Source organism: Anser brachyrhynchus (genome assembly GCF_964034855.1).
Source record: "Anser brachyrhynchus genome assembly, chromosome: 7".
NCBI classification, from domain to species: domain Eukaryota; kingdom Metazoa; phylum Chordata; class Aves; order Anseriformes; family Anatidae; genus Anser; species Anser brachyrhynchus.
Window position 1 is genome coordinate 31654893 of NC_137701.1, and position 24566 is coordinate 31679458.

The following is a 24566-nucleotide window of genomic DNA, read 5'->3' on the forward strand; positions in this document are numbered from 1 at the left end:
GGGTCCTCCCGGCTGGGGGGGGGGCGGGCACTGTGTGTGTGTGTGTGACCCCCCCACCCTTATGGCCGGGGGGGGGGGGCTGATAAACGGGATGTGTGCACCCTGCCCTGTGCCTGGCTGCTTTTGGGGACTCCTGGGGGGGGGGGACACATGGGGGGGGGACACGGACACACGGGGGGGGGACACGAGGTGGGGGGGGTCCTGGGGGGGGGGGGGCTCAGCCCGTTTCCCGCTTCCTGCCCCCGCCGGATGCGGCTGGAGGGGGGTGCTCAGGGCCCCCCCCCCCCGGCCCCCTTCCCCAAATCTGGCCCCGGGGGGGGGTGGGGGGGTCCCTCGTCGCCGCGCCCCCCCCCCGCGGCCCGCACTTGCGAGACGCTCCCTGCCTGTTTCAAGGCTCCCCCAGCGCCCCCCCCCTCACCGCCCGCAGGGCCCTAACCCCGGGAGGGGGGGGGGGGATTTTTTTTTTGGGGGGGGTGGACCCTGACCCCCCCCCCCGCCGCCCCCCCCTCCCCCGAACCGGTGCCGCCCCCCCCCCCCCCCCCCCCCGGGGTAGGGCCCCCCCCCCCCCCTCCGGCCCCGCGCTTGTTTATGTGAAGAATTTCCCCTCCCTTAAAAGGGCGATGGCAGGGCTGCGGGGCGGGGCCGCCCCCCCCGCCTCCGCGTTGGCCCGGCCGCCGGCTGCTGGGAGGAGGGGCCGCGGCGGTGGGGCCCACCGGCACCCCGGGGGTGTCCCCGCGTCTCTGTGCCCCCCCCCCCCCCCCCCGTGCGAGGGACGGGGGGGTGATGGCGGGGTCTGGGGGGGGGGCAAGAAGGTGGGGGGGGGGGGTCCCAGAGCCTGGGGTCCCTGCGGGGTGGCCGAGATGGTGGCGGGGGGGTGACCCCCCCCCCAGGCACGGGCGGTGGGGACGCGGGGGATGCTCCCCGAGGGACGGCGCGGTCCCTGCGAGCCCCCCCCCAGCGCTAAGGGCGGGATGAGGCCGTGTCCCCAGCCCCCCCCGTGTCCCCAGCCCCCCCCCCTGTGTCCCCAGCCCCCCCCCGTGTCCCCAGCAGCCCCCTGTGCCCCCCCCCCAGCCCACCCCGGCGCCCCCGGAGGCGACGCTCGGAGCGCTGCGGCAGTGCCCGGCCCCGGGAGGTCGCTAATTGCGTTAATTAGGGGACGGGCACGGCCCGCCCGGGCCGGGCAGGGGGCACCGGGGCTGGGCACCGCCACCGCAATTGATGGGGGGGGGGGGGGGGGGGCGGCGGGCATTTCGGGGTGGGGGGGGGGGGGGGGGGGGGAGGAGAAAAAGTGGGGGGGGGGGGGGTGAAAAAGGGGGGGTGTCCGTCCCCGCGGCGGGGGCGGCGTTGCCCCTTTAAGGGGTTCCTTGAAACCGCGCCGGGCTCCATGTTGCCGGCCCCGCGCGGGCACGCTCCATGTTGTAACAAAGTTTCCTCCGCGCCCCCGCGCCCCGCGCCCGCCGCCGCCGCCCCCCCCCCCGCGCCCCCCGCGCCCCCCCACCCACACCCCCCCCCCCCCCCCACAACCCGCCGCCGAGGGGGGGGGGCAGCGCCGGGGGGGGGGGCCAGCCCCGGCATCTTCACCGCCCCCCCCCCTTTCCTTCCCCCCCCCCCCCAAAAACAACCCCCCCACCTCCCAGCCCCCCCCCCCGGGGCCCATGGACCAGCAGTCCATCATCGCCCAGGTTAGCAAGGAGGAGGTGAGCGCCCCGCTGCAGGAGAAAGGTAACGCTGCCCCCCCCCCGGAAAAAAAAACAATATTGGGAGCCCCCCCCACAAGAAAAAAAAATTGGGACCCCCCCCCCCCAAAAAAAATTGGGACCCCCCCAAAAAATTGGGACCCCCCCCAAAAAATTGGGACCCCCCCAAAAAAATTGGGACCCCCCCCAAAAAATTGGGACCCCCCCCCCCCAGCACTTCGGGGTTTGGGTAAAAGGCGGGGTTATGGGGGGGGGGGGGGGGGCGCGGAAATTGGGGGGGTGTGGGGGGAAATCCCTGCTTGCCCCCCCCCCCCCCCCCCGTTGGGGTACCTGTCACTGACCCCTGTCCCCCCCCCCCCCCCCGGTGCAGGGCCCCCCCCAGACAGCAGGGGCAGCCCCTGGGCCCCCAGACGGAGCAGGAACCCCGGGGGGGGGTCAGAGGGGTTGGGGTTTGGGGGGGGGGGGTCGTGCCCTGTGTCGTGTCCCCCCCCCCCGGGTGTTTTGGGGGGGCCGCTGCGGCACCCCGGGGCTGCTTCCTGCGGAGCGGGGAAACTGAGGCACGGAGAGGTGCGGGGGGGGGGGTTCATTTCGGGGGGGGGGGGCACGCCTCGCCTCTCAGCGCCCCGCACCGCCCCCCCAAAGCGGGGGGGAGCGCCCCCGGCTCGCTGCGAGCCCCCCGGGGACCCCCGGGCCCTGCTGGGGGGGGGGGTCGGGCAAAGCCTGGGGGGGGGGGGGCGGCTGGGAGCTGAGGACGCGCCCGGCAGCCAATGGGGAGGCCGAGCGGGGGGCAGGGGGCGGGGAAAAGGTTCCTAAGCCACGCCCCCAGCGCGAAGCCACGCCCACTGCCCCCCCCCGGGGGTCCCGCCGGGGTCGCCCCCCCCCAGGCAGTGCCCCCCCCCCACCCCCATAGGGTCCCCAACCGCGGGGAACGGGGTCTGTTATTGTAGGGTCTCCACCAAAACACCGCCCGTGTCCCTCCCTGGGGAGGTGTTGGGGTGACACCCGGGATGGGGGGGTGACACCTGGCGGGGGGGGGACACACCTGGGCTGCGTGTGGTGCCCCCCCCAAAAAAAAAAAGGCCCTCTCCAAATATTTGTGTCCCCTGCCTGCCACCAGCCCGCCCCGCATCGGCGCCCGGGGCAGGAAGGGCGGCCGGACGCCGCGGGGGGGACGATAAGGCAATGGGGGGGTGGGGGGGGCACCCCTCAACACCCTGGGGTGCCCCCCCCCATCCCCGTGACCCCCCCCCCAATCCCAATCCCAATCCCGGTCCCCGCAGGTGCCCCGAGCCCCTCGGCCGCCAAGAAGCCGCGGGGCCGCAGCATCCTCCAGTCCCTCTTCTGCTGCCTGTGCCGCGATGAGGCCGAGCCCTTCTCCGTCAACAACAACGCCCCGCTGCTGGGCGAGGAGAACGGCGCCCTGCCCAAGGTAAGCCCCCCCCCCGGGACCCCCCCCCCCCAAAAAAAAAATGGGGGCAGGATGGCACCGTGGGGGACACCGGCCGCCTCCTGTCCCCCTCCTCCACGTCCCCAAAAATATATATATATATAAAAAGAGGGGCTCTCCCGCCTGGAAATGGGGTGGGGGGGCCCCTCGCGGCCCCCCCCCCGTGAATTGTGCCCCCCCCCCGCAGGCCGCCATCAAGCACCTCCTGCCCGAGATCAAGCCGCAGGACGCCAGCAAGCTGTGCGTGGTCATCGACCTGGACGAGACGCTGGTGCACAGCTCCTTCAAGGTGCGTGGGGGGGTCACGCTTGGCGGGGGGGGGCAGCACCGGGGTTGGGACCCCCCCCCCCAAAAAAAAAAAAAACCCGCACTGACCCTGCCGTGCCCCCCCCGCAGCCGGTGAACAACGCCGACTTCATCATTCCCGTGGAGATCGACGGCATCATGCACCAGGTAGCGGGGCGCGCCGGCCCGGGGGGGGTGGGCAGGAGAAGGAGGGGGTCCTGGCGGGGTGCCCCCCCCCCGTGTCCCCCCCCACGAGAGGCCGGCGCCGGGTTCAAGTAATCCAGGATAGGCTGTGGTCTGGCAGTCAGCCTGTTCTAGGTTACTTGGCTCCGGAGCCCGCCCGACGCTTCGCCGGGGAGGTGCCGGGGCTGCCGCGTCCCCGGGTGGCGCGTCCCCTCGCCCCGCGTCCCCTCCCCGGGCACGGTGCCCGCTGCTGGGGGGGGTGGGGTGGGGGGGGGGGTCCCTCGGGGCGGGCACGGGGATGGGGGGCGGCGCTGGGTGGCGGCGGGGTGCCCCCGGCTCCCTCGGCCCCCATGCCCGCAGGTGTACGTGCTGAAGCGGCCCGCACGTGGACGAGTTCCTGCAGCGCATGGGCGAGCTCTTCGAGTGCGTGCTCTTCACCGCCAGCCTGGCCAAGGTGGGTGACAGCTCCCGGGTGGCCCTGTCACCTCCGCGGCGGGGGGGGGGGCGGGGGGGGGGGGGGGGGCTTCCCCAGGTGTTGGCCACCGTGGGTTCCCCTTGGCCACCCACCCGTGGGCACCCCCGGACCTTGGGCACCGCGGGTCCCCCCTTGGCCACCCACCCGTGGGCACCGTGGGTCCCCCCTTGGCCACCTACCCATGGGCACCGCGGGTCCCCCCTTGGCCACCTACCCATGGCACCGCGGGTCCCCCCTTGGCCACCCACCCGTGGGCACCGCGGGTCCCCCCTTGGCCACCCACCCGTGGGCACCGCGGGTCCCCCCTTGGCCACCCACCCGTGGGCACCGCGGGTCCCCCCTTGGCCACCTACCCATGGGCACTGCAGGTCCCCCCTTGGCCACCCACCCGTGGGCACCGCGGGTCCCCCTTGGCCACCCACCCATGGGCACCGCGGGTCCCCCCTTGGCCACCTACCCATGGGCACCGCGGGTCCCCCCTTGGCCACCTACCCATGGGCACCGCGGGTCCCCCCTTGGCCACCCACCCATGGGCACCGCGGGTCTCCCTTTGGCCACCTACCCATGGGCACCGTGGGTCCCCCCTTGGCCACCCACCCGTGGGCACCGCGGGTCCCCCCTTGGCCACCTACCCGTGGGCACCGCGGGTCCCCCTTCATCCCCCCCGCCCCGTGGGGACCCCCGGTGACCCCCCCCCCACCTCCCCCCCGCAGTACGCGGACCCCGTGGCCGACCTGCTGGACAAATGGGGGGCTTTCCGCGCCCGGCTCTTCCGCGAGTCGTGCGTCTTCCACCGCGGCAACTACGTCAAGGACCTGAGCCGCCTGGGCCGCGACCTGCGCCGCATCATCATCGTGGACAACTCGCCCGCCTCCTACATCTTCCACCCGGACAACGCCGTACGTACCCCGCGTTGGGTTTTTTTTTTTTTTTGGGGGGGGTCAGGCTGAGGGTCTTGGGGACAAGGTGCCGAGGGTCCTGAGCCCGGTGCCCTCCCGCAGGTGCCGGTGGCCTCGTGGTTCGACAACATGGCGGACACGGAGCTGCTGGACCTGCTGCCCTTCTTCGAGCGGCTCAGCAAGGTGGACGACGTTTACACGGTGCTCAAGAAACACCGGACTAACAGCTAGCGGCCCGCGGGACGCGGCGGCGGTGGCAGCTCGGGGTGGGGGGGCGGGGGGGGGCGCGGGTTTTTTGCCCCCCCCTTCCCCACCCCCACCTCGCCCCGCTCGCCCTCCACGTCTCCCCTTTCGCTCGCCGCGACGCTCACGGTCGGTGCCCCCCTTCCCGCGCAGAAGGGGGGGGGGGGGTCTCAGGGGGGCCCCTCTGCCACGCTGTGCTGGGGACGTGCTGCGGGGGGGGGGGCCGTCCGCCTACCCCCACCTCCCCTCTCCATCCCGTGCCCCCTCCCCGAAACGGTTCTCAGGTCCTTTTCCCCTCCGCGTCCCCCGGAGTGGGGAGGGGGGGGTCAGCAGCTGCTGCTTTCCACTGCCTTTTTTTCGGAGGGGGGGGGGCACTGAGGCCCCCCCCCCCCCGGGGTCTGCCTGCTGGGGGGGGCTGGCAGCCCTCGGCCCCCGCTGGGGTGCCCCAACACCCCCAAACGTGGGTCCTGTTGGTCTCGGGGCGTGGGGCCGCTGCCGTGCCCCCAGCTCTGCCCTTCGTGCAGCTGATCACCTCGGGGGGGGGGGGGGGATGTGTCCACCCCCCCTCGTGCCTTCTGGTGCCCCCCCCCCACCTCTGCGGGGGGAGTTTTTTTGGGGGGGGGCAGCCCGGCCTCTGGGCTGAGCCCCTGGCTGTAAGCACCCCCCACGTGCCTTGGGACGCCGAGTCTCCATGTGTGTCCCCCCCCCTGCAATATAGGGGTGCCTGCCTTGGGGGGGGGGCCCTAAATCACCCCCCTCCAACCTCATTTTCTTCCTACGGGGGGGGGAGGGTCTGGTGGCCTCCCCCCACTCCCAGTCCCGCTGCGTCAGTGGGAGCCCCTCCAGCCACCAGCGGGGGTGTCCCCTGCCTCGCGGGGGGGGCCGCGTGCCCCCCCCCGTCCCCCTCCCGGCGCAGCGCCACCAAAGGCTGTGCCTCCCGGGTGGGGGGACCCCATCCAAGCCTTAGCGTGCCCCCAGGCCCCCCTCCGGCCTTACACCAGCCCCGGGCCCCCCCTCACCCCAGCCTCGAGGGGACGGGGGCTCTCAGGGAGGGGGCGTCTTTTTTTGGGGGGGGGGGGGGGGGGGGGGGCGGTTTTTTAGAGTCGCTATATGGACAATGTCTCGTATATTTTTAGGGGGAAAAAGCAACGGTTTCCCAAAAATTCAAGGGTGCCTTTTTAACCGCTGTGCCAGGGCAAAAGGAGGTCTTTTTTTTTGGGGGGGGGGGGGGGAGAGAAGGGTTTTTAACTCTCCGTTGCTGTCCGTCCGTCCGTCCGTCCCCCGCGGGTGCTGCCCCTCCCCGAATGCTGGGGGCCAAGGTGGGGAGGAGGAGGCGGGGGGGGGGGGTCCCCCTGGGTCTGCCCCCACCTCCGCACCCTGCCCGGGCCTGATCCTGCCCCTCCGGCGAGGTCCAGCTCAGCACTTTATTCGACAAGTCGAACGGCACCGGCACCTGCGGGCTGCACCCTTGGGTGTCCCAGGGGGGGTTGGGGCGGGGCGGGGGGCGGCGTGCGGAGGAGGGGTCGGGGTCTGGGGTGGGGGTTGGGGGTGTTGGGGGGGGGCTGGGGACCAGATCCAAGTGCCTTGGTGTGATTAAAGCTGTCGAAGCCTCCTGGGAAGGGGCCCGAGCTGCGGTGTGTGCGTGTGCACGCGCCGGTGTTTGCGGCGCTGGGTGTGCAAGTACTGGGTGTGCAAGCACCTGGGTGTGCAAGCACTGGGTGTGCACGTGGGTGTGCAAGCACCTGGGTGTGCACCTGGGTGTGCAAGCACGTGGCATGTGCCCGTGCACGGGTGTCCCGCTGTGTGCGCACACGCGTGTGCACGGGGTGTGCCCCAGGGCCCCCAGCCCCTATCTACAACCCCTCGGTGTCCCTGGGCGGGGGGGGGGGACACACACCGGGGGGGGTGGGGGGGGCTGAATTCCCCACCAGGGCCCAGAGCTCCCCTGGGAAACTTCCCCAGTGTCCCCCCAGCGAGGTGCCGGAGCCCCCGTCCGGCTGGGGGGCAGCGGGGGGGGGGGGGTCGCGTGCCTTGGCCCCACGCCTCTCCTCCTTAATGAAGTCTCTGTCCTCGGCTGCGCTAATTACTGAGCTCATTAGCGGCCCCGCTGGGGCTGGCTGGGGGGGCCCCAGGAGGGGGCTCCCCGCTGCTGTCCCCCCACCCCTGTGCCACCAGCGGGCTCAGCCCCGGGACGCGGCCACCGAGCGGGGAGCGGCCACCAGGGTCCCCCCCCCAAAAAAAAATAAATCAGCCCCACGCCCCCCACGGGGGGCTCTGCGCCCAGGTAAGGGGGACACGGCGTGGGGTCCTGTGGGGGTGGGAGCTGGGGGGGTTGAGGGGGCTAGAGGAGCAGAGGGCATTGGGGAGCCCATCCCCTGGCCTCAGGGCACCCCGTTTTTGGGGGCTGACCCCCCCCCCCAGGCCGGCTGAGCCCTCGCCGTCCCCTTGGGGCTCCCCACGCGGGCGCAGGATGCGGCTGCGGCACGGTGCTGGCTCAGCAGGGCGGGGGCGATAAGGCTGGGACAATCCTGCGATAAGCAGGGGATGGGCGACGCCAGGGGCCTGCGTGTCCTCGGTGCCGGCTTTATGTGCCCCCCCCCCCCGCCCCTTGCACCCCCAGAGCCACCCTCGGGCCACCGGGCAGGACTTTGGGTGGCACGGGACAGGGGCAGGAGGGACGGGGGGGGACAGCTCGGCCACAGGACGTGGGTTGGAATTGGGGGGTGGGGGGCAGGTGAGCCCCATCCTGGCACTGCTGGAGGGTCCCCAGCCGCCTGCCGCGGGTGTCCCGGGGGTGTCCCCGCTGCCCCAGCCCCAGGGCACCCAGCTCGGTGCGTGCGAGGCCACGGAGCGAAAGAGAAAGCGAGCGGCGACGGGCAGGAGCCGCCCCGTTCCGGCAGCCCCAAGCCTGGGTGAGGCCCACGGGGCGCTTGGGGCAATTCCCAGCCCTCTGCGGGGGGGTTTCACCCAGCCTGGGGGGGGGGGGATTAAAAGGGGGTGCTTCGAGCATGGCACCCTAGGGCTTGGCTGCTCCGGATCCCCCGTGGTGGGCTCTGGGAGCATCTCCGCGTCCCGCTTGCTCCCCGGCTCCCACGGGGACGCGGCCGCTGGCACCTGCCTCGTCCCCCTCCCGGTGCCACCCAGCGCGGGCCCGCAGCCGGCGGCTCGGTGCCGCGGGCAGCGGGTGCCACCCTGAGCCCAGCAAGGCCCCCGGGGGGGTGTCGTTACCCCGTGAGTAACGGGGCTCCTGGGGCGCCCCGAAGCCCTGGAGGGATGCGGGGACCTTGACTCCGGGGTGTTCCTGCCCTTATATGGTGTGAACACGGGCAGGGACACTTGGGGACAAAGGTCTCCTCGCTGCTGGCACCCCGGCACTTCGCCCAGGTACGCGCACCTTGTGCCCAGCTCCGCGGGGAAGGTGAGGGGATGGGGACGGGGGACGCGGCACGTCCCGGTGCCACCGCTGCTGGCGGCACCGGGGTGGCGCGGGGACGGGGCTGGGCAACGCACCCTGACGGCTCTCGGGGGGCTGCGCTGGGGAGATGTCCCCACCCTGTGCTCCGTGGGAAGGGGATGTGGAGGGTTTGGGGCAGCCGAGTGGGAACGGGGTGTTGGGTGGGGGGGGGGTGGGGGAGAGGAGACCCCGCTTCTGGGCACCGCTCGCTCTCCCCTGCCAGGGCGCACGGGGAGGGGGGTGCCCGATGGTGGGTGCCCGAGCCCCCCACCTGCTTGTCCTGCATCCCCTGGGGGGGCACGGCCCAGGTGGGGGTGTCGGGGGCCGCCAGGATGCTGTGGGGCACAGGGGTGGGGGGGGCTTGCAGGGGACGGCGGGGGGCTTGGGAGGAGGCAGAGCCCAGCAGCACGATGGGCAGGGGGTGTGCGGTGGGAGGGCGAGGGGGTGTCCGTGGGTGTGCGTGCACACAGGCGCAAGTACGTGAGTGTGCACGCAGGGCCGTGAGCGTACCAGGCGTGGGGACAAGGGGGAACGGGGCCATCGTGCAGCGCTGTCACCCAGGTGTGGCCGCTGCGCCGGGGATGTCCCGTGCCCAGGCAGCGGGGCAGGACACAGGGACACCGGGACACGGGGACACCAGGATGTGGGGACACCGGGACTTGGGGACACCGGGACACGGGGACATTGGGACATGGGGACACCGGGACACAGGGACACCAGGACGTGGGGACACCAGGACATGGGGACACCAGGACTTGGGGATACCAGGATGTGGAGACACCAAGGCGACACCACTCCCATGCCCCTGCCCACCACAGACCCTGGCACAGTCCGGGACCCCCACCGCCCCCATCAGCAGCCGTGGCACTGCTGGGGGGGGGCTGCACCCCGCTCGGTGCCCGCAGCCCCGGGCACCCCTCGCCTCCCGCAGCCCCGCGGGGGGTTTAGGGCCCGGCGGGCTGTAGGGCAGCAGATGGCCCGGCCGGCTGGCTGCAGCCCAGCCCTTAATGAGGCCGCCTGCCGCTACCGCTAACGAGGGTGTTGGCGACGCCCCGGCAGGTCCCCTTGCCTGCAGCAGCCAGCGCCATGGCGGAGCTCAGCGCCCAGGTCACCAGGAAGCTGAACACGACCACCCCGGGCATCCAGATATGGAGAATCGAGGTGGGTCCCGTAGCTTTTGGGGGGGGGCTGTCCCCTGCGTGAGGCCCCGGAGGGGAGGCACGGTGCCGGGAGGGGGGCACAGCGTGGGCACCCATCGCCTGCGCATCCCCTGGGTGCCTCCAAAGGGGTCGGAGCCCCCTAAGGGTGAGCAGTTTGGGGGGGGGGGCTGCAGAGGGAAGACCCCCCCCCCCCCCATTCCCTTTGTATATCACCAGTGCCTGGTTTGGGGGTGTCAGCGCGGCACCCAGGTTGGGTTTTGGGGCTGGGCACAGTGGGGCGCACAGGGCTGGGGTGCCTGCGGGCTGCCCCCCGGTTCTGACGCAGGGTCCCTTCCTCCCGCAGAACATGGAGATGGTGCCGGTGCCCACCAAGAGCTACGGCAACTTCTACGAGGGGGATTGCTACGTCCTGCTCGCGGTAGGGTGCTGGGGGGGGGGGGGGGGGACCGGGGGTGCTGCGGGGTGCCCCTGGCCGTGATGGCCCAGGGACACGTGGCGCCCGGCCCTTCTAGCGGGGACCCCTGTCCTGCAGACGCGCAAGACCGGGAACAACTTCAGCTACAACATCCACTACTGGCTGGGCAAGGAGTCGAGCCAGGACGAGCAGGGGGCGGCCGCCATCTACACCACGCAGATGGACGAGCACCTGGGCTCGGTGGCCGTGCAGCACCGCGAGGTGCAGGGCCACGAGAGCGAGACGTTCCGCGCGTACTTCAAGCAGGGGCTCATGTACGTCGGGCACCCCGCTCGGCCTCAAGGGGGGGTCCTCAAAGTGTGTGGGGGGGCGGCGGGGACGGGTCCCCCCTGGGGATGCCTCTGCTCTCGGGCGGCGGGCTTGGAGCCGGTCTCGCTCCAGCCACCGCTCGTGCTGCTGAGGGGGGGGGCCCTGCGCACAGAGGCGCGAGGGGGACCCCGCGGGGGTGGGAAGGGGGGGCCCAGGGCTCACGGCACGTTCACCTCCCCCCCCCAGATATAAGAAAGGCGGGGTGGCCTCGGGCATGAAGCACGTGGAGACCAACACCTACAACGTCCAGCGCCTGCTGCACGTGAAGGGCAAGAAGAACGTGGTGGCAGCAGAGGTGAGTTAGGGGACCGAGGTCACCGCCCTCCTGCCCCAGCCTCAGCCCCGAAACCGCCCTGTCGGGGCAGGAAGGAGGGGGTGCAGACACCTGCGAGCGGGACAGGCGGAAGGGAGTGGGGGGGGCTCACATCCTGACCCCCCCCATCCCGCTGCAGGTGGAGATGAGCTGGAAAAGCTTCAACCGGGGCGACGTCTTCCTGCTGGACCTGGGCCAGCTCATCATCCAGTGGAACGGCCCCGAGAGCAACCGTGCCGAGAGGCTGAAGGTACGGCGGGGGGGGGACAGCTGCCCCGTGCCCCTATCCCCGGCGTTGGGCCCCCCCCCAGGCCGTGCTGACCCTATCCCCGGGGGCAGGCGATGACCCTGGCCAAGGACATTCGGGACCGCGAGCGCGGGGGGCGCGCCAAGGTGGGCGTGGTGGAAGGAGAGGACGAGGGCGCCACGCCGGAGCTGGTGCAGGTCCTGCTGCAAGTGCTGGGCGAGAAGCGGGACATCAAGGCGGCCATCCCCGACAACAAAGTGGACCAGATCCACAACAGCTCCCTCAAGCTCTACCAGTGAGTTGCTGGGGACGGGCTGCGAGGTGCCGGGGTGGCGCAGCACCCTGCATCCCCGCAATGGGGTCCCACAGGTCCCATCCCCAAGGACAGCCAGGGGGGAAGGGACAAAGCCACCAGAAGGGACAGGTCCTCTGGGTGCCGTTGGAGCAGGGGGAGCCCCCCCGGTGCCCATGGGGTTGGTACCCGATGGCTGGTACAGAGATGCCCACAAGCGCCACCGACGCCTTCAGACACAGTGGCACGTCCCTGGTTAAGCCGAGTGTCCCCGTCCCATCTGACACCCCCATCCCTCGCCACGGCCACTTGCACTGTGGGCAGGGCTGGATGCGCCCCCGCTGCGTGGCACAGCAAGCTGCAAACCTGTCTGCAACCGTGGTGGGACAAGGGGGTCCTTGTTTACCAGCTGGGACTGGGGGTGGCAGCGGGGAAGGGGATGGGGAAGGGGCCCCCAGCCCTGCCACCCCAACGTGGGGCTGGGGAGGGCGTTTTCCAGCCCTGTTCCTACCCTTCCCTCCTCTCTCTCGCCCCTCCAGCGTCTCGGATGCCAGAGGGAACCTGGTCATACAGGAGATAGCCATTCGCCCCCTGACTCAAGACATGCTCCAGCATGAGGTGCGTCACCCGTGGGATGCTCAGGAGGGATGCCCCTTTCTCCTGGCAGCTTAATTGGGACCTTGGCAGGTCTTAATTTCTGCCGTCGCCCCCTCTCCCAGGACTGCTACATCCTCGATCAAGGCGGTCACAAGATCTTCGTGTGGAAGGGCAAGAACTCCAACAAGGAGGAGAAGCAGCAGGCAATGAGCAGGGCCCTGGTGAGTTTTTGGGGCTGGCTTGGTTTGGGGATTGCCGCTCCCTGGGAGGGGCCAGGCACCCCAAACCCGTGCCCTGGCTCTGGCTCCCCGCCCCCCCCCCCAGGGCTTCATCAAAGCCAAGAACTACCCGTCCAGCACCAGCGTGGAGACGGAGAACGACGGGTCCGAGTCGGCCGTCTTCAGGCAGCTCTTCCAGAAGTGGACCGTCCCCTCGCAGAGCAGCGGGCTGGGCAAGACCCACACCGTGGGCAAAGTGGGTGAGTGCCCCCGGGGGCCGGTGCCACAGGACGCCCCGGGTCGGGCTGGGGGGTGCTTGGGGGGGGGGTTCCCCCCGCCCCAGGCTCAGCCCTCGCGCTTCCCTGCAGCCAAGGTGGAGCAGGTGAAGTTCGACGCTACCACGCTGCACGCCAAGCCCCAGATGGCCGCCCAGCAGAAGATGGTGGACGACGGATCCGGGGAGGTGGAGGTGGGCTGCGGGAAGCACGTGGGACCCCTTTGGGGCTCCCCCAGGCGGTGCGGGGAGACGCCGTGGGGGTGCCGGCGCGGTGGGGCCGAGGACGCACCAGCCTCAGCGGCACCGTCCTCGTCCCGCCAGGTCTGGCGCGTGGAGAACCAGGAGCTGGTGCCCGTGGACAAGCGGTGGTTGGGCCACTTCTACGGCGGGGACTGCTACCTGGTGCTCTACACCTACTACGTGGGGCCCAAGGTGAACCGCATCGTCTACATCTGGCAGGTGAGACCCCAGGCCCCTGTCCCACCATCCAGCGGGACGGTGCAGGGCAGGGCCACCGATCCGGGGGGGGGGGGGGCTCTGCTCCCGTGCACGATTCCTCCGTGGGTCGTCCCCCTCCACGGTGGGTATCCCAACGAGGGGAATTTCCCTGCCCAGGGCCGCCAAGCCAGCACGGATGAGCTGGCCGCCTCAGCCTACCAGGCCGTCATCCTGGACCAGAAGTACAACAACGAGCCCGTGCAGGTCCGTGTCACCATGGGCAAGGAGCCGGCGCACTTGATGGCCATCTTCAAGGGCAGGATGGTGGTGTACGCGGTGAGTGGGGGGCCGGGGGAGCAGCGGGAGGGCCGGCCGGGGGCACCGGGGGTGACCTCCCGTCCCCGCGCCCTCCCCGTTGTCCCCAGGGTGGCACCTCGCGGGCGAGCAGCACGGAGCCCATGCCCTCCACCCGCCTCTTCCAAGTGCACGGCACCAACGAGTACAACACCAAGGCCTTCGAGGTGCCCGTCCGTGCCTCGTCCCTCAACTCCAATGACGTCTTCGTGCTCAAGACCCCCAGCTGCTGCTACCTCTGGTATGGGAAGGTGGGTACCGCCCTGCCCAGCGCTGCCGCCGGGCACCGGGGGGCTGCAGCCCCGGAGGAACATCTTCATCTCCTCCTCCTCCTCCTCCTCGAGGGGACGTGGTGGGGACAGGTGCCGGAGCGGCCGTGCTCGCTCTGCAGGGCTGCAGCGGGGACGAGCGTGAGATGGGCAAGACGGTGGCCGACATCATCTCCAAGACGGAGAAGCCGGTGATCGCGGAGGGGCAGGAGCCCCCCGAGTTCTGGGTGGCCCTGGGGGGCAAGTCCCAGTACGCCAACAACAAGAGGTACCAGCTCCGTGCCCCCGGCACCCCGCAGTGTCCTCAAATCCCTTGGCCCCTTCCCACCACCGCCGTGTCCCCCCCCCGCCCTCCAGGCTGCAGGAAGAGAACTCCTCCGTGCCCCCCCGGCTCTTTGAGTGCTCCAACAAGACGGGCAGGTTCCTGGCCACCGAGATCGTAGACTTCACTCAGGACGACATGGATGAAAATGACGTTTACCTGCTGGACACCTGGGACCAGGTGCGCTGGGGGCAACACAGGGGCAGGGGAGGCTTTGATCCCGCAAGCCGATGTCCCCAAGGGGGGTGGAGGACCTGTAGCACCAGAGGTGGTGGGATGGGAGCCTGGAAACCCCCTCCCCGCTGTTTTTTATCCAGCCCCCTCGTTCCAGGGATGGCTGAGGATGGGTGCCCAGTGCCCATCCCCGGGGACAGATCCTGCGTGTCCCCGGGCACGGGTCCCCAAGGGCCTCGTCCCACCCCAGTGCTGGACACGGTGACCCTGCCGCAGGTTTTCTTCTGGATCGGGAAAGGGGCCAGCGAGGCGGAGAAGGAGGCGGCGGCGGTGATGGCGCAGGAGTACCTGCGGAGCGACCCCAGCGGGCGCGACCTGGACACCCCCATCATCGTGGTGAAGCAGGGCTGCGAGCCCCCCACCTTCACCGGCTGGTTCCTGGCCTGGGACCCTCTCTGCTGGAGCGTGAGTCACGGCGGGGGGGGGGGGGGGGACCCGGCTGGGATCTGGCCCTGGCCAGCATCCCGGGGTGGGGGCACTGAGCGCTTCTGTCCCCCTGCCAGGACAAGAAATCCTACGAGGAGCTCAAAGCCGAGCTGGGGGACACCAGCAACATCGGGCAGCTCGTGTCTGTGAGTGTCACGGGGAGGGGGGGGGACCGCTGGTGGCCTCGGTGGGGGGCGCACGAGGAGCTGCGAGGTGAGGGGATGGCGGCGTCCATCGCCTGGTGACCCTGTCCCCGACGTGACTCCGTCCCCCCCCCCCCTCTCCAGGGGCTCACTTCCAAGGAGGTCTTCACGGCCACCACCACCCTGACGCCCACCAAGCTGGAGACCTTCCCCCTGGACGTGCTGATGAACACGGCGGCCGAGGACCTGCCGCGGGGCGTGGATCCCAGCAGGAAGGAGGTGAGCCGGGTGGGGGGCTCGGGGGGGGGGCGGGGGGGGCGGGCGGGTGAAGCCCCGCAGCTTAAGCTCAGCCTCATCTCTTCCCCCAGCAACACCTCTCCGACCAGGACTTCCAGGCTGTTTTCGGCATGAACCGCACTGCCTTCGGCAACCTGCCCTTGTGGAAACAACAGAACCTCAAGAAGGAGAAAGGACTCTTCTAGGGCGGGAGCCCTGGAGCTTATTATTGATAAATAAATGGGTTTGGAGCAGGGCTGTATCTCCCCCCCCAGCCCCTGAGTGCAGACCAGTTACGGGGCTGATTTGGCAAATAAAAAACACTGGGGGCACGTAAAGGCTGCAGCACCGTTCTTGATTCGGCACCGAGACAGCATGGGGATGGCCACTCTTCACTCCCCCCCCTCCCGGCCCCGGTTTGCTCAAGGGGATGCACAAAGGTGGGGCTGGACTTGCCCCAGTGCCCCCCGCTCTGCCACAGCCCCAAGTCCCCGGGTCCAGCCCTGCTGGGGAGCTGGGGCTCTTCTCCTGTCCCACCTCGGCGCCTGCTCCAGGCTAAAGGTCTCGTATACAGCCCGAGCCGCTCCCTGCGTTATCAGCGAGCCCATGCATAAACCTCGGTAAATACTTGCGGTACCAAAGGTAAAAGCAGCAAGCCGGGGTAGGGGAAGCATGGGGACAGCACCTGCCGGGGACACCAGGCGCAGGGCAGCTCCCTGGGGCCGATGAGCAGGGCTGCGGGAGCGCGGAGGAGGTGTCACGGGGTGCAGCTGTGGGTTTTGGGGTGCTCTCCAGGGACGGGCCGCTGTTGGCACGCCCCGGGACTTGCTGCGCATGCAGGCAGGATGGCACCAGGCACCGGAGCAAAGTCCCAGATAAGGGCGAAGCGGGAGGCGATGCGCACGTGGGGCAGAGGCGTGGTGCCCATCGCCCCCAGCCTTCAACGCGTGGCGAGAAGATCCCACACCAAGAGAGGGGTAATAAAGAGGTTTTAATTTCACAAAAATCTATCTACACATCATTTAAAAGGGGGGAGGGGGGGAGGGAACAAGAGCAAAAACTGTAAAGAATAAGAGAGGAACAGGTCTGCTAAAACACAGAGAAAAGTGCTGCTCCACATCAACAGTGTAAAGAACCAGAAGTCAGGCGGGAGGCAGGCTCCGAGCCAGGCATGCGGCGGCCCCGTGGCAGGTCCTCGGCCACACGCCCCTGGGAGCCCCCGGCGTCACCGCGCGGGCCTGGGGTGCAGCAGCGTGGCTGCACGGACGGTAGCTGCCAGGGGTCCCGCACCCCTTTTTCTCTCTTTGGCAGGCGATTACAAGGGTAAGAGCTCCGCGAACAGAAAACGAAACAGACGAGTTATTCCCAGTCCCCCTGGCTCCTCCACTGCCCAGGCACCGCGACAATCCCCACGCGCCCGGCGCCGGGGTGAAGCGCAGCAGAGTGTGGGGCGGGACGATCAGCCCTGCCTGGTGCAAAACGCTGCGGGCACCACGCCGGGAGCCCCCCCAGCTCCTGGGGTAGCCGTGCTGGGAAGGAAGATGAGCAGGCATTTGTCATTACGCTCAGCAGGAGGTGGAAGGCGACGCCGCTCGGAGCCCCGCTGCTCCTGCTCCTCGTGTGGCAGGCGGCAGCTCCGGCAGGAAACCAGTCCTGGCTTTGCAAAGGCTTTGTGCAGCCCCGCGGGGACCCGCACGCGCAGGCTCTGGTTCAGACACAAATGTTTTTGCATCTATCAGGGCAGAGGAGCAAATCGGGAGCATATCTTGAGCAGTCACACGATGAAGGGGAGAGAGGAAAGGCAAGATGGGGGGGTTCCTTGTGTTTATATGCTGAATCACACCTGGACTAAAGCAAGCTGATTCAGGAGCGGGTGAATGTTTAACCACGGCTCCGTACAACTGCGGAAAAGCCCAAGAACGGTTTGTAACGTGTCAGACCTGTCAGGGTTTCGCAGAGACAGTCCTGACCCATCCCCACTCCGCTACCGCCCAAGGAACCCTGCGCTCCTCAGCTGGCCTGGTGCGCACCTAGCAGCTGCCGCCGTGGTAAAGGCCAGGAGTGTTTGTACAGCTTTCGTGTCATTTCCTCTCTGGAACAGCCAGCGCTAAAAGCCCGCAACGCGTGAAGGGACTGTCACTGAGCTTCGCTACCTCCCCATAACCCGGGGTGGGTCTGCCACCTGCAGGGGCCGACCTTTCTGAACTCTCTGCCAGGACAGCGCGAGCGGTGGGGAGGTGCCAGCGCAGGGCCCTCGGTGGTCACGCACTCACCCTCCTCCCTGCGGACAGAAAGCTGGCTCCAGCAAGGAAGGGGCTCCACGGACACTCCCGCCAGGGTGATGGTGCAACTGAGCTGCCACGTGCCAAAAAAATACAAAAAAACAACAAGCTTAAAGTAATTCACAGATGTTTGCAAATTCTTAGTGGCTAGAATATTAAACGAGAACTTTGTTTGCACGAAACAAGGAATGCCGGTTTCGAGCATCAGCTTTCTCACCTCGTTCCAAAGAAAAACTGCTTTTAAACACAAGTTAGTGCACTGGGAAGTCGGGCAATGTTTGCTTTTATTATAAATTAGCTGGAGTGCAGCGCCTCGAAAACATCCTTACCACCCAAAAAAGCAGAGCTGACTTCTGAGACTACAGAAATACCGGTTATGTACAGCACTAGCATAGGGCGTGCTCGGGGAAAACAGGCTTGCCCTCCGGATGGAGCAGTCCCTTTGTCACATTTCCAGGGGCAGGGGCGATCGGTTCAAAGGACAGCTCGCGCATCACCTCCTCTTCCGATTGCCCCCAGCTCTACCAAAATTAGTATCGACAATAGAAAAGTATAATGCTTTGTAATAAATTAACGTATATACCATCCCGGCTGCACCTCGCAAGATAAACGCTCCGTCGTGTTCACAGCCAAACGGCCACTCCTAGCTCGGAACCCAGAAAGATGTCACCCTGACCAGGTCCACCAGGCTCGCCTGGGCTGGAAGGTCAGTCAGTCTTTTCACCACCCCGGGGTCCCCAAAGGTCCTGGGGAGGACTATCAGCGGCGGTGGCTGCTGCTCTGTGCTGCGCACGGAGGTGAGGAGAGGCCACTGAGGTAGCAACCCCGTGCCAGCCCGCTAGGAGAAGCCCTGGGGGAGAAGTGCCCACGAAAGAGGCGCCCGCTGTCTTTTTTTTTTTTTTTTTTTTTTTAACATCGATGGTTCTGTCTGCTTTGCTTCAGCTGATTTATTCCTGAGAAACTCGTAACGATAGTTTTTAAAAAAAAAAAAACACAACAGAAACTATCTCGACAGCATTTTTTTTTTTTTTAAGAAGTCTTTCACCTCTAAAACTCAAGCTGCAAAAATCAGAACTAGAGGCCAAAACAAGAGTAACTACTCTGCTTAATAGCGACAATTTCTCCGAAATGAGTATATGCCAACGAAAGGAAACATCTGCCCCTGCTAAATAAGTGCGAAGGTGCTAAAAAAATAAAGTCACTAGGCTTTTTTTTCCCCCTGCTGAAACAAGCTATAAACTGAGCATCACGTCTCTAAATCCAATAAAACACTTCTTTCTAACCGTGCTCTGTTAATGCTGAAGACGAGCTTTCTGAAAGCTTTCCGCCTGGTTTGGTTTCACAGTTTGAGCACTCTGTACTCCTTAGAACAGCCACCACATAGCTGCAGTGAAATCCCTCTTTCGCTCCCGGGATAAGAGAAGGCCACAGCAAGACCCTGGTTCAATTACAGAGAAATTCAAGTGTCAGGCACCAGCCTGCAGACCTTGCCTTTTCTCACCGTTTCCATTTCACGATGACCCAGGCCTGCACAGAAAGGGTAACGCTAAAGCACTCCTTCCCTCCAAGGAGGCAAGATGAAAGAGTGGCTGTGGTTCACCTCCTGCTACTGCTCTCCGTCCGCCCCAGCAGCTTCGGTCGGAGTTGGATGGAAGCAGCCCTAAGCAATATAACTCCAGTGCGAAATACCGCGCACCTCGAGAGAGACCTCTCCTCTCCAAAGGGTCCTTAGGAACAATGCAACGAAGGAAATGCAATCAAAAATGGAGCTTGTGAAATAAAAGAAATCACATATATAATCTCACTGCTAAAGAAGGATGACAGTGAATGGTGTAAAAAAGACAGAGCTGCCACCAGGTATGCAATACATTCCACAGCACCAATAGTTTGTTTCCTGGAACCGCATGTAAATAGCAGAGCACTCACAAACCCATGAATGTCAGAACGCATCAGCTCGAGCGATTCCAAAACGCCGGTTAGCGAGACGACTGGCAAGAGCGTACTCAGTGATCTGGGTTTCCAGTGAAAATTACTAACACAATACACGCCAGGTTACAGAATCTATTGCTTAAATTGCTCTTGGAGGAAAAAAAAAATAAATGCCAAGTGATATGTAAATCTTCCCCACTCACATCTCGCGGGTGAATGGGCTTTTAAAGTTGAGTCTCTTTTTGCACTTTTTTGTTTTTAGATCAGTTTATGAGCAGCTGTAGTCTTGTGGCTTGATGCAACTCTTTAAGGCTCCATGCTGACAAAATTGTTTGAGGAACAATAAAAACTTCACCGCAGGAGGATTGCTCTGGGATGTCAAGGTTTAAAAGTGTGGTTCGGGCCCAGGACTTGCACAGATGGTTCAGCAAACTGAGTGTCCCATATTTCTAACTTTTGTCTCTTGTTTTGGCCCTGAGCTGTTTGTTACTCCTGCGTGTCTGGCACAAGTTCAGAATCTTTCTTGCTCCTCGGGAGGAACAAGGTGTTTTACTCTTCACAGAGGCTGACGAATTGATCTTCCTACTTCCATGGTAAGTGGCTGTGCGTTTTTTTCTGTTTCTAGTAACTCATCGAAGATATCCCTAGAACACAGGGAAAAAGCAATAGTGAAGTTACGCACAGTAAGGAACTGCTACACAAGACAGCCCTGAGGGTATCAGCAACTGGACTAAATCCACTAACTCAGCGTCACGGACTCTGGCAGAGAAAGGTGTCTTATCTGGCATTTCTAAGTAAGGCTCCTTGAATCCCCAAACACTTCTCCTTTTCATTTATTACAATGAAAAAGATCACTGGTAAGCCCCGGAGAACAGTAACAACAGTGAAAGTAAGTCCAGGGTAGTAATAGGATCTGAAGGAACACAAGACACAGTCTGTAGATCAAGTAGCATCTTTTACTGGAACAATCAGCAACGACAGTAAAAGGGGACAAACTTTGAGGCACAAAACCCTTCTTCAGTTGTGTGCCTGAAAAAGCATTACTTCTATCTACAAGCCTCATCTTGCTCGTGTCCTGAGATGACCGGAGCTGCAACAACACAACCACTAGGAGCGGGGATAAGGCCATTTACAAATGTCACAGCACAAAAGGAAAAAAAAAAAAATCTCCGTTGTGATTCTTGGTGCAAATAATGCATAACTGAGACGCTGAATCCCTTTTTAAAAAGATGATTTCATGCATCCTTTTAAAACCTTATGCAGTAGTGACGTGAAATTCTACGCCTCTGAACTCACAGCACTTTAATTTTGTCATTCTTGCACGTAATTCTAACTAGAATGTCTTCTGACAAATACACGGAGACACTTTGCATCCCACCAAAGAGGACTGGAGGTAAGAGAAGCACACTATCTCACAAGTGGCAGACAATTACCAGTACCGTAATTCCCCAGGACACCTACTTGTGCATGTAGAAGAAGATGTAGCCACTTCGGTCTCTGTCACACTGAACTGTGGTCTCTAAAGTTCTAGACACTTCCAGGTCGTTGTAGGTGAACCAGGACTGCTTCTTGATATCATACACATCACTGATATAATGACCTTGAAAACAGAGAACGCACTTTTCATGCTGCAGTTCAAGCAGTAAGCTGGTTAGCTAGGTACCCTGGTCCGACAACCTTCATCGGATTTAAATGCGAAAACACCCTTAGGATCGTGGGCCCTGTGCCTTTCCTGGTCAACGGGCTGGTAACAGGCTCAAGCAGCGCCACAGATCCCATAGGCAGCACTCCACTCACATGTCACAGTTAGGTACCACAACATCCCCACTCCGCTCCCCTGCCAGCAAGCCATGAGGAAAGATCTGCTTTTGCTGCCCAAATTCTCTGCAAGTAACCACGCTACGATAATTCTGTATCACAAATTTTTAGTCTCGGTAGGTGATGAAGAATAAAATATAGTATCTTTTACCTGAAGATGATGTGCTTCCGATATGACTGACAATGCTGATGAGACGATAGGAGTGAGGCAGCTCTCCTGTCTAAAAATAAAGTCTGATTACAGCTTTTAGGCATTCCCTTTTTGTCCCATGTAGCTTATGGACAAGATAATTTATATCCAAGATAAGGGCTCTGGCTACTGCCTTTAAAGCTGAAACCCCAGCAAGGATTAGAGGAACAGACACCCCGGTTCAGACCAGTGGAAGAGTTCTTCAGGTGCCAGATTTTGCACCTGGGACAGGACAACCCCAGCTGTATGCATAGACCAAGGGACGGGAGGCTGGAGAGCAGCCCCACGGAAAGGGATCTGGGGGTTGTGGTCGACAGCAAGTTGCGTGTGAGTCAGCGGCGTGCCCTGGCAGCCAAAAGGGCACCAGGCCCAGCACTGCTAGCGGCCAGGGGAAGGGACTGTGCTGCTCTGCTCTGCGCTGGTGCGGTCTCACCTCCAGTACTGCGTGCGGGTCTGGGCGCCAGAGCGTAAGGAGGACATAAAACTATTAGAGAGCATCCAAAGGAGGGAAACAATGACAGTGAAGGGTCTGGAGGGGAAGACGTGTGAGGAGCGGCTGAGTCCCTTGGTTTGCTCAGCCCAGAGCAGAGCAGGCCGAGGGGAGGCCTCATGGCGGCCTGCGGCTCCCTCACGAGGGGAGCGGAGGGGCAGGCGCTGAGCTCTGCTCTCTGGGGACAGCGACAGGACCCGAGGGAACAGCATGGAGCTGGGACAGGGGAGGGTCAGGCTGGGGGTTAGGGAAACGTTCTGCATCGAGAGGGTGGTCGGGCACTGGGACAGGCTCCTCAGGGCAGCGGTCACAGCACCGAGCTGCCGGAGTTCAAAAAGCGTTTGGGCAACGCTCTCAGACACATGGTCTGATTTTTGTGTGGTCCTGTGCAGACCCAGGAGTTGGACTCAACGATCCTCGTGGGTCCCTTCCAACTTGGGATATTCTGAAAAGTGGGAAAAAGTTCCTCATCGTATTTTATCTTTCAGCAAGCCAATAAAAATGCAAAGAAGCCAGGCTGACCTCAGAACAGATGCTGACATGAGCTCTACTCTGCAAAGTTTCCTAAACAACCACTTCCTGAGCAACTTCCACTGATGTCAGAATCAGTCCACCAAATAAACACAGAAAAGCAAAATGGGAACAGCACACTTACTTCTGAAATATTAAAGATATACCCTTGATAACGGCATATAGATTTGACAGCTAATACCAAATGTATGGCCCAGATTCTCTCATCCTGCACCTGTAATGTCAGCAGACAGTGCTCTCTTCATATGCAGGAGACGTGCTCTGTCTATTCACTGACAATAAAACTACATGATGGTAATTGGCTTTTGAAAATTATTTCTTTATCTTCTTAGACCAGGAAACTTGACTGATATTATTAATTGACCATACTCTTAAAATGTAACTCTTGGTTTAAGAGTAAGAAAATTGGTAAAGAATTGTAAAAAAAATATAAAAAACAATTAGGTTTTTTTCTGTCTTTCCATTTATCATCATAAAGGAGCTTTCTAAGACTAAACAAGTACGTCTGCTCTTTAAAACTACCTCTAACACTAAGCTGATGGTGAAGAAGAGGGTAAAGCTAAACTCAGTTAAACTTTTGGAATCATAGATCACACCTCAGCATTTCTTTTCAGCTCTTCTGCTTCAGCTTCTGAATACTCCATGTCAAGAACATCCTCATTTCCAGAGTCTTCATCAGAACCAACGCTGTCCAGGAGAGAGCTGTTAAACTCTAAATAGCACGGAAACAACAACGTTGTGTGAGAATCCACAGCGCCCACAGGAATTCACAACAGGTTGAGGTATATTTACCTTCATAAACAGGTACAACAAAACACTAATGCTACAAGCTTCTTTTCCATGGAAAGCAGGAGATGTCGGAATTTCCACATAAAAACAATCTCCCCCTTCCCCAGCTTGTGAAAGCAATAATTAAGGGAAGTATCTTGGACTACAGAATTAATTTTGGCATAATCTCTCTAATACTTTTACAGAAGTGCACTGTGACAGTGACAGATGGGTGACAAAAGAGCAGTTCAATACCCAGTTCTCTCCAGAGCACTGGTGGTCTGCAGCCAGAACCGACGTTAAAAGAAGTGCAGCCAGTTTGGTCAGTGAACTGTAAGTTCAGCAACGAGAAGCTATGAATTACAGTTTGAAACTGTAAGTTGCATTAACAAAGTGCATTTTTCAATTAAAACTGGCATCAAATTGCTACTGCTGGCAGCAGGCATCTCTTCATTGTTTTCAATGGTAAGAAGGCTGCTCGCCGCAGGAACTTCCAGTCTGCTTGGCTGAGCAAAACGCAGGCAGCGCTCTGCAAAGAGCCGGAAGGCACTGCTGCTCCCTGTACACGCTGTTCCAAACTTCCTGGGATTTTGCAGCTACCCGACTAATTTAGGATTTTGTACAGTACTCATTAGGAGAAGCGGCTGCGCTTTCACCAGCTAAATTAAAGCTATGAAGTCCTGAGTGGATGAGAAGTTGTGATGAACAGGACACTGCTCAGGATTGATTTACCTTTTTTTTTTTTTTAAAGGCACTACCATGCCAGTTACAATGGAAATGTTTTGCCAAAGAGACTCTGCTTTCACTGTTAAATCACGAGACGCTGATTAGTATAATCTTCTGCGAAGTTTAGAGATTAATCCCTTTAACTGAGAGTATTTTACTGCTGGTTTCCACACGCTTCATTCAGACTAGGTAAGCTGGACTACTGCCCCTGCCAAACACAGCCACTTAGGTAGGTCTCTGGAGCATTTACCACAGGTATTGCTAAGCCCCCAGCCGTTCCTGGATGACAAGTGGGTCTTTGATGGCAGCACCACTGTGAACCCAAGACAAATTCTACCAGCTCTGTGTTCAAGATTATTAGCATCTCCTTAAACAACTGCTGGTTGAGGCTTTACAAACGACACGGTAGCAAGTTGAGAAGCATGAGGCAACACTCGTGTTTAAGTCAAGCGACAGCAAATCCGAAGGAGGACGGATTTCTAGCCTTAAATTCCTCCAGGCCACCTGACTTGGGTTTACACAGTTTTCAGCTTACTGTTCCTCAGAAGGAGACACAGGTTCATTCAGTAATAGCTGAGGGCCTTTAAAGGTGCCTAAGCAACTAGGAGTATCTTAACACAATACTTCATTACCACTCCCTCTCCCACTCCAGAGCACAAAGTTTCTCTCTGTTATGCTTTGCTCTGCCAGACTGTATGAAATCACTCACATGCCAGCCTCACACAAATGCTAAGCAGTGCCTGAGGCTCACCACACTGGTTAGATTTGGGAAGGACAGTGTATTTTGCGTGTTTCCCCA

At 63.0% G+C, this 24566-nt stretch overlaps 3 protein-coding genes across 6 annotated transcripts in view; 2 read left to right on the forward strand and 1 right to left on the reverse strand.

The window, feature by feature from the left end:
- Positions 1–1565: 1565 nt before the first annotated feature.
- CTDSP1 (CTD small phosphatase 1) lies at positions 1566–6392 on the forward strand. The gene is given in 8 exon segments (XM_080599058.1): positions 1566–1722; positions 2978–3126; positions 3332–3433; positions 3541–3597; positions 3973–3990; positions 3992–4066; positions 4801–4986; positions 5089–6392. Coding segments are annotated over 8 exon segments (783 nt in total). The 5' UTR covers positions 1566–1655; the 3' UTR covers positions 5218–6392.
- A 739-nt stretch (positions 6393–7131) lies between these two features.
- On the forward strand, positions 7132–18312 carry VIL1 (villin 1). Of its 3 annotated transcripts, none has more exons than XM_080599052.1 (20): positions 7132–8647; positions 9743–9844; positions 10187–10261; positions 10376–10572; positions 10814–10922; positions 11080–11190; positions 11280–11482; positions 12019–12097; positions 12199–12297; positions 12401–12554; positions 12663–12763; positions 12893–13030; positions 13187–13345; positions 13435–13614; positions 13755–13900; positions 13990–14134; positions 14405–14593; positions 14692–14760; positions 14902–15036; positions 15126–18312. In XM_080599052.1, the coding sequence occupies exons 2-20, from the start codon at positions 9770–9772 to the stop codon at positions 15237–15239; spliced, it is 2478 nt and encodes an 825-aa protein (XP_080455178.1). In that variant the 5' UTR covers positions 7132–8647; positions 9743–9769; the 3' UTR covers positions 15240–18312. The 3 variants fall into 3 exon arrangements, with proteins under 3 accessions (XP_080455178.1, XP_080455177.1, XP_080455176.1); XM_080599051.1 differs by having other exon boundaries at positions 7132–8613; XM_080599050.1 differs by lacking the exon at positions 7132–8647 and having other exon boundaries at positions 8891–9844.
- Positions 17585–24566, reverse strand: part of USP37 (ubiquitin specific peptidase 37) — a 35609-nt gene continuing 28627 nt past the window's right edge. For both annotated transcript variants that reach the window (XM_080599049.1, XM_080599048.1), the window contains 4 exons: positions 22870–22985; positions 21214–21283; positions 20706–20844; positions 17585–19888 (listed from right to left, as the gene is read on the reverse strand). In XM_080599049.1, coding sequence (XP_080455175.1) covers positions 19801–19888; positions 20706–20844; positions 21214–21283; positions 22870–22985 — 413 coding nt within the window. In that variant the 3' untranslated portion in view covers positions 17585–19800. The remainder of the gene's footprint in view (positions 19889–20705; positions 20845–21213; positions 21284–22869; positions 22986–24566) is intronic.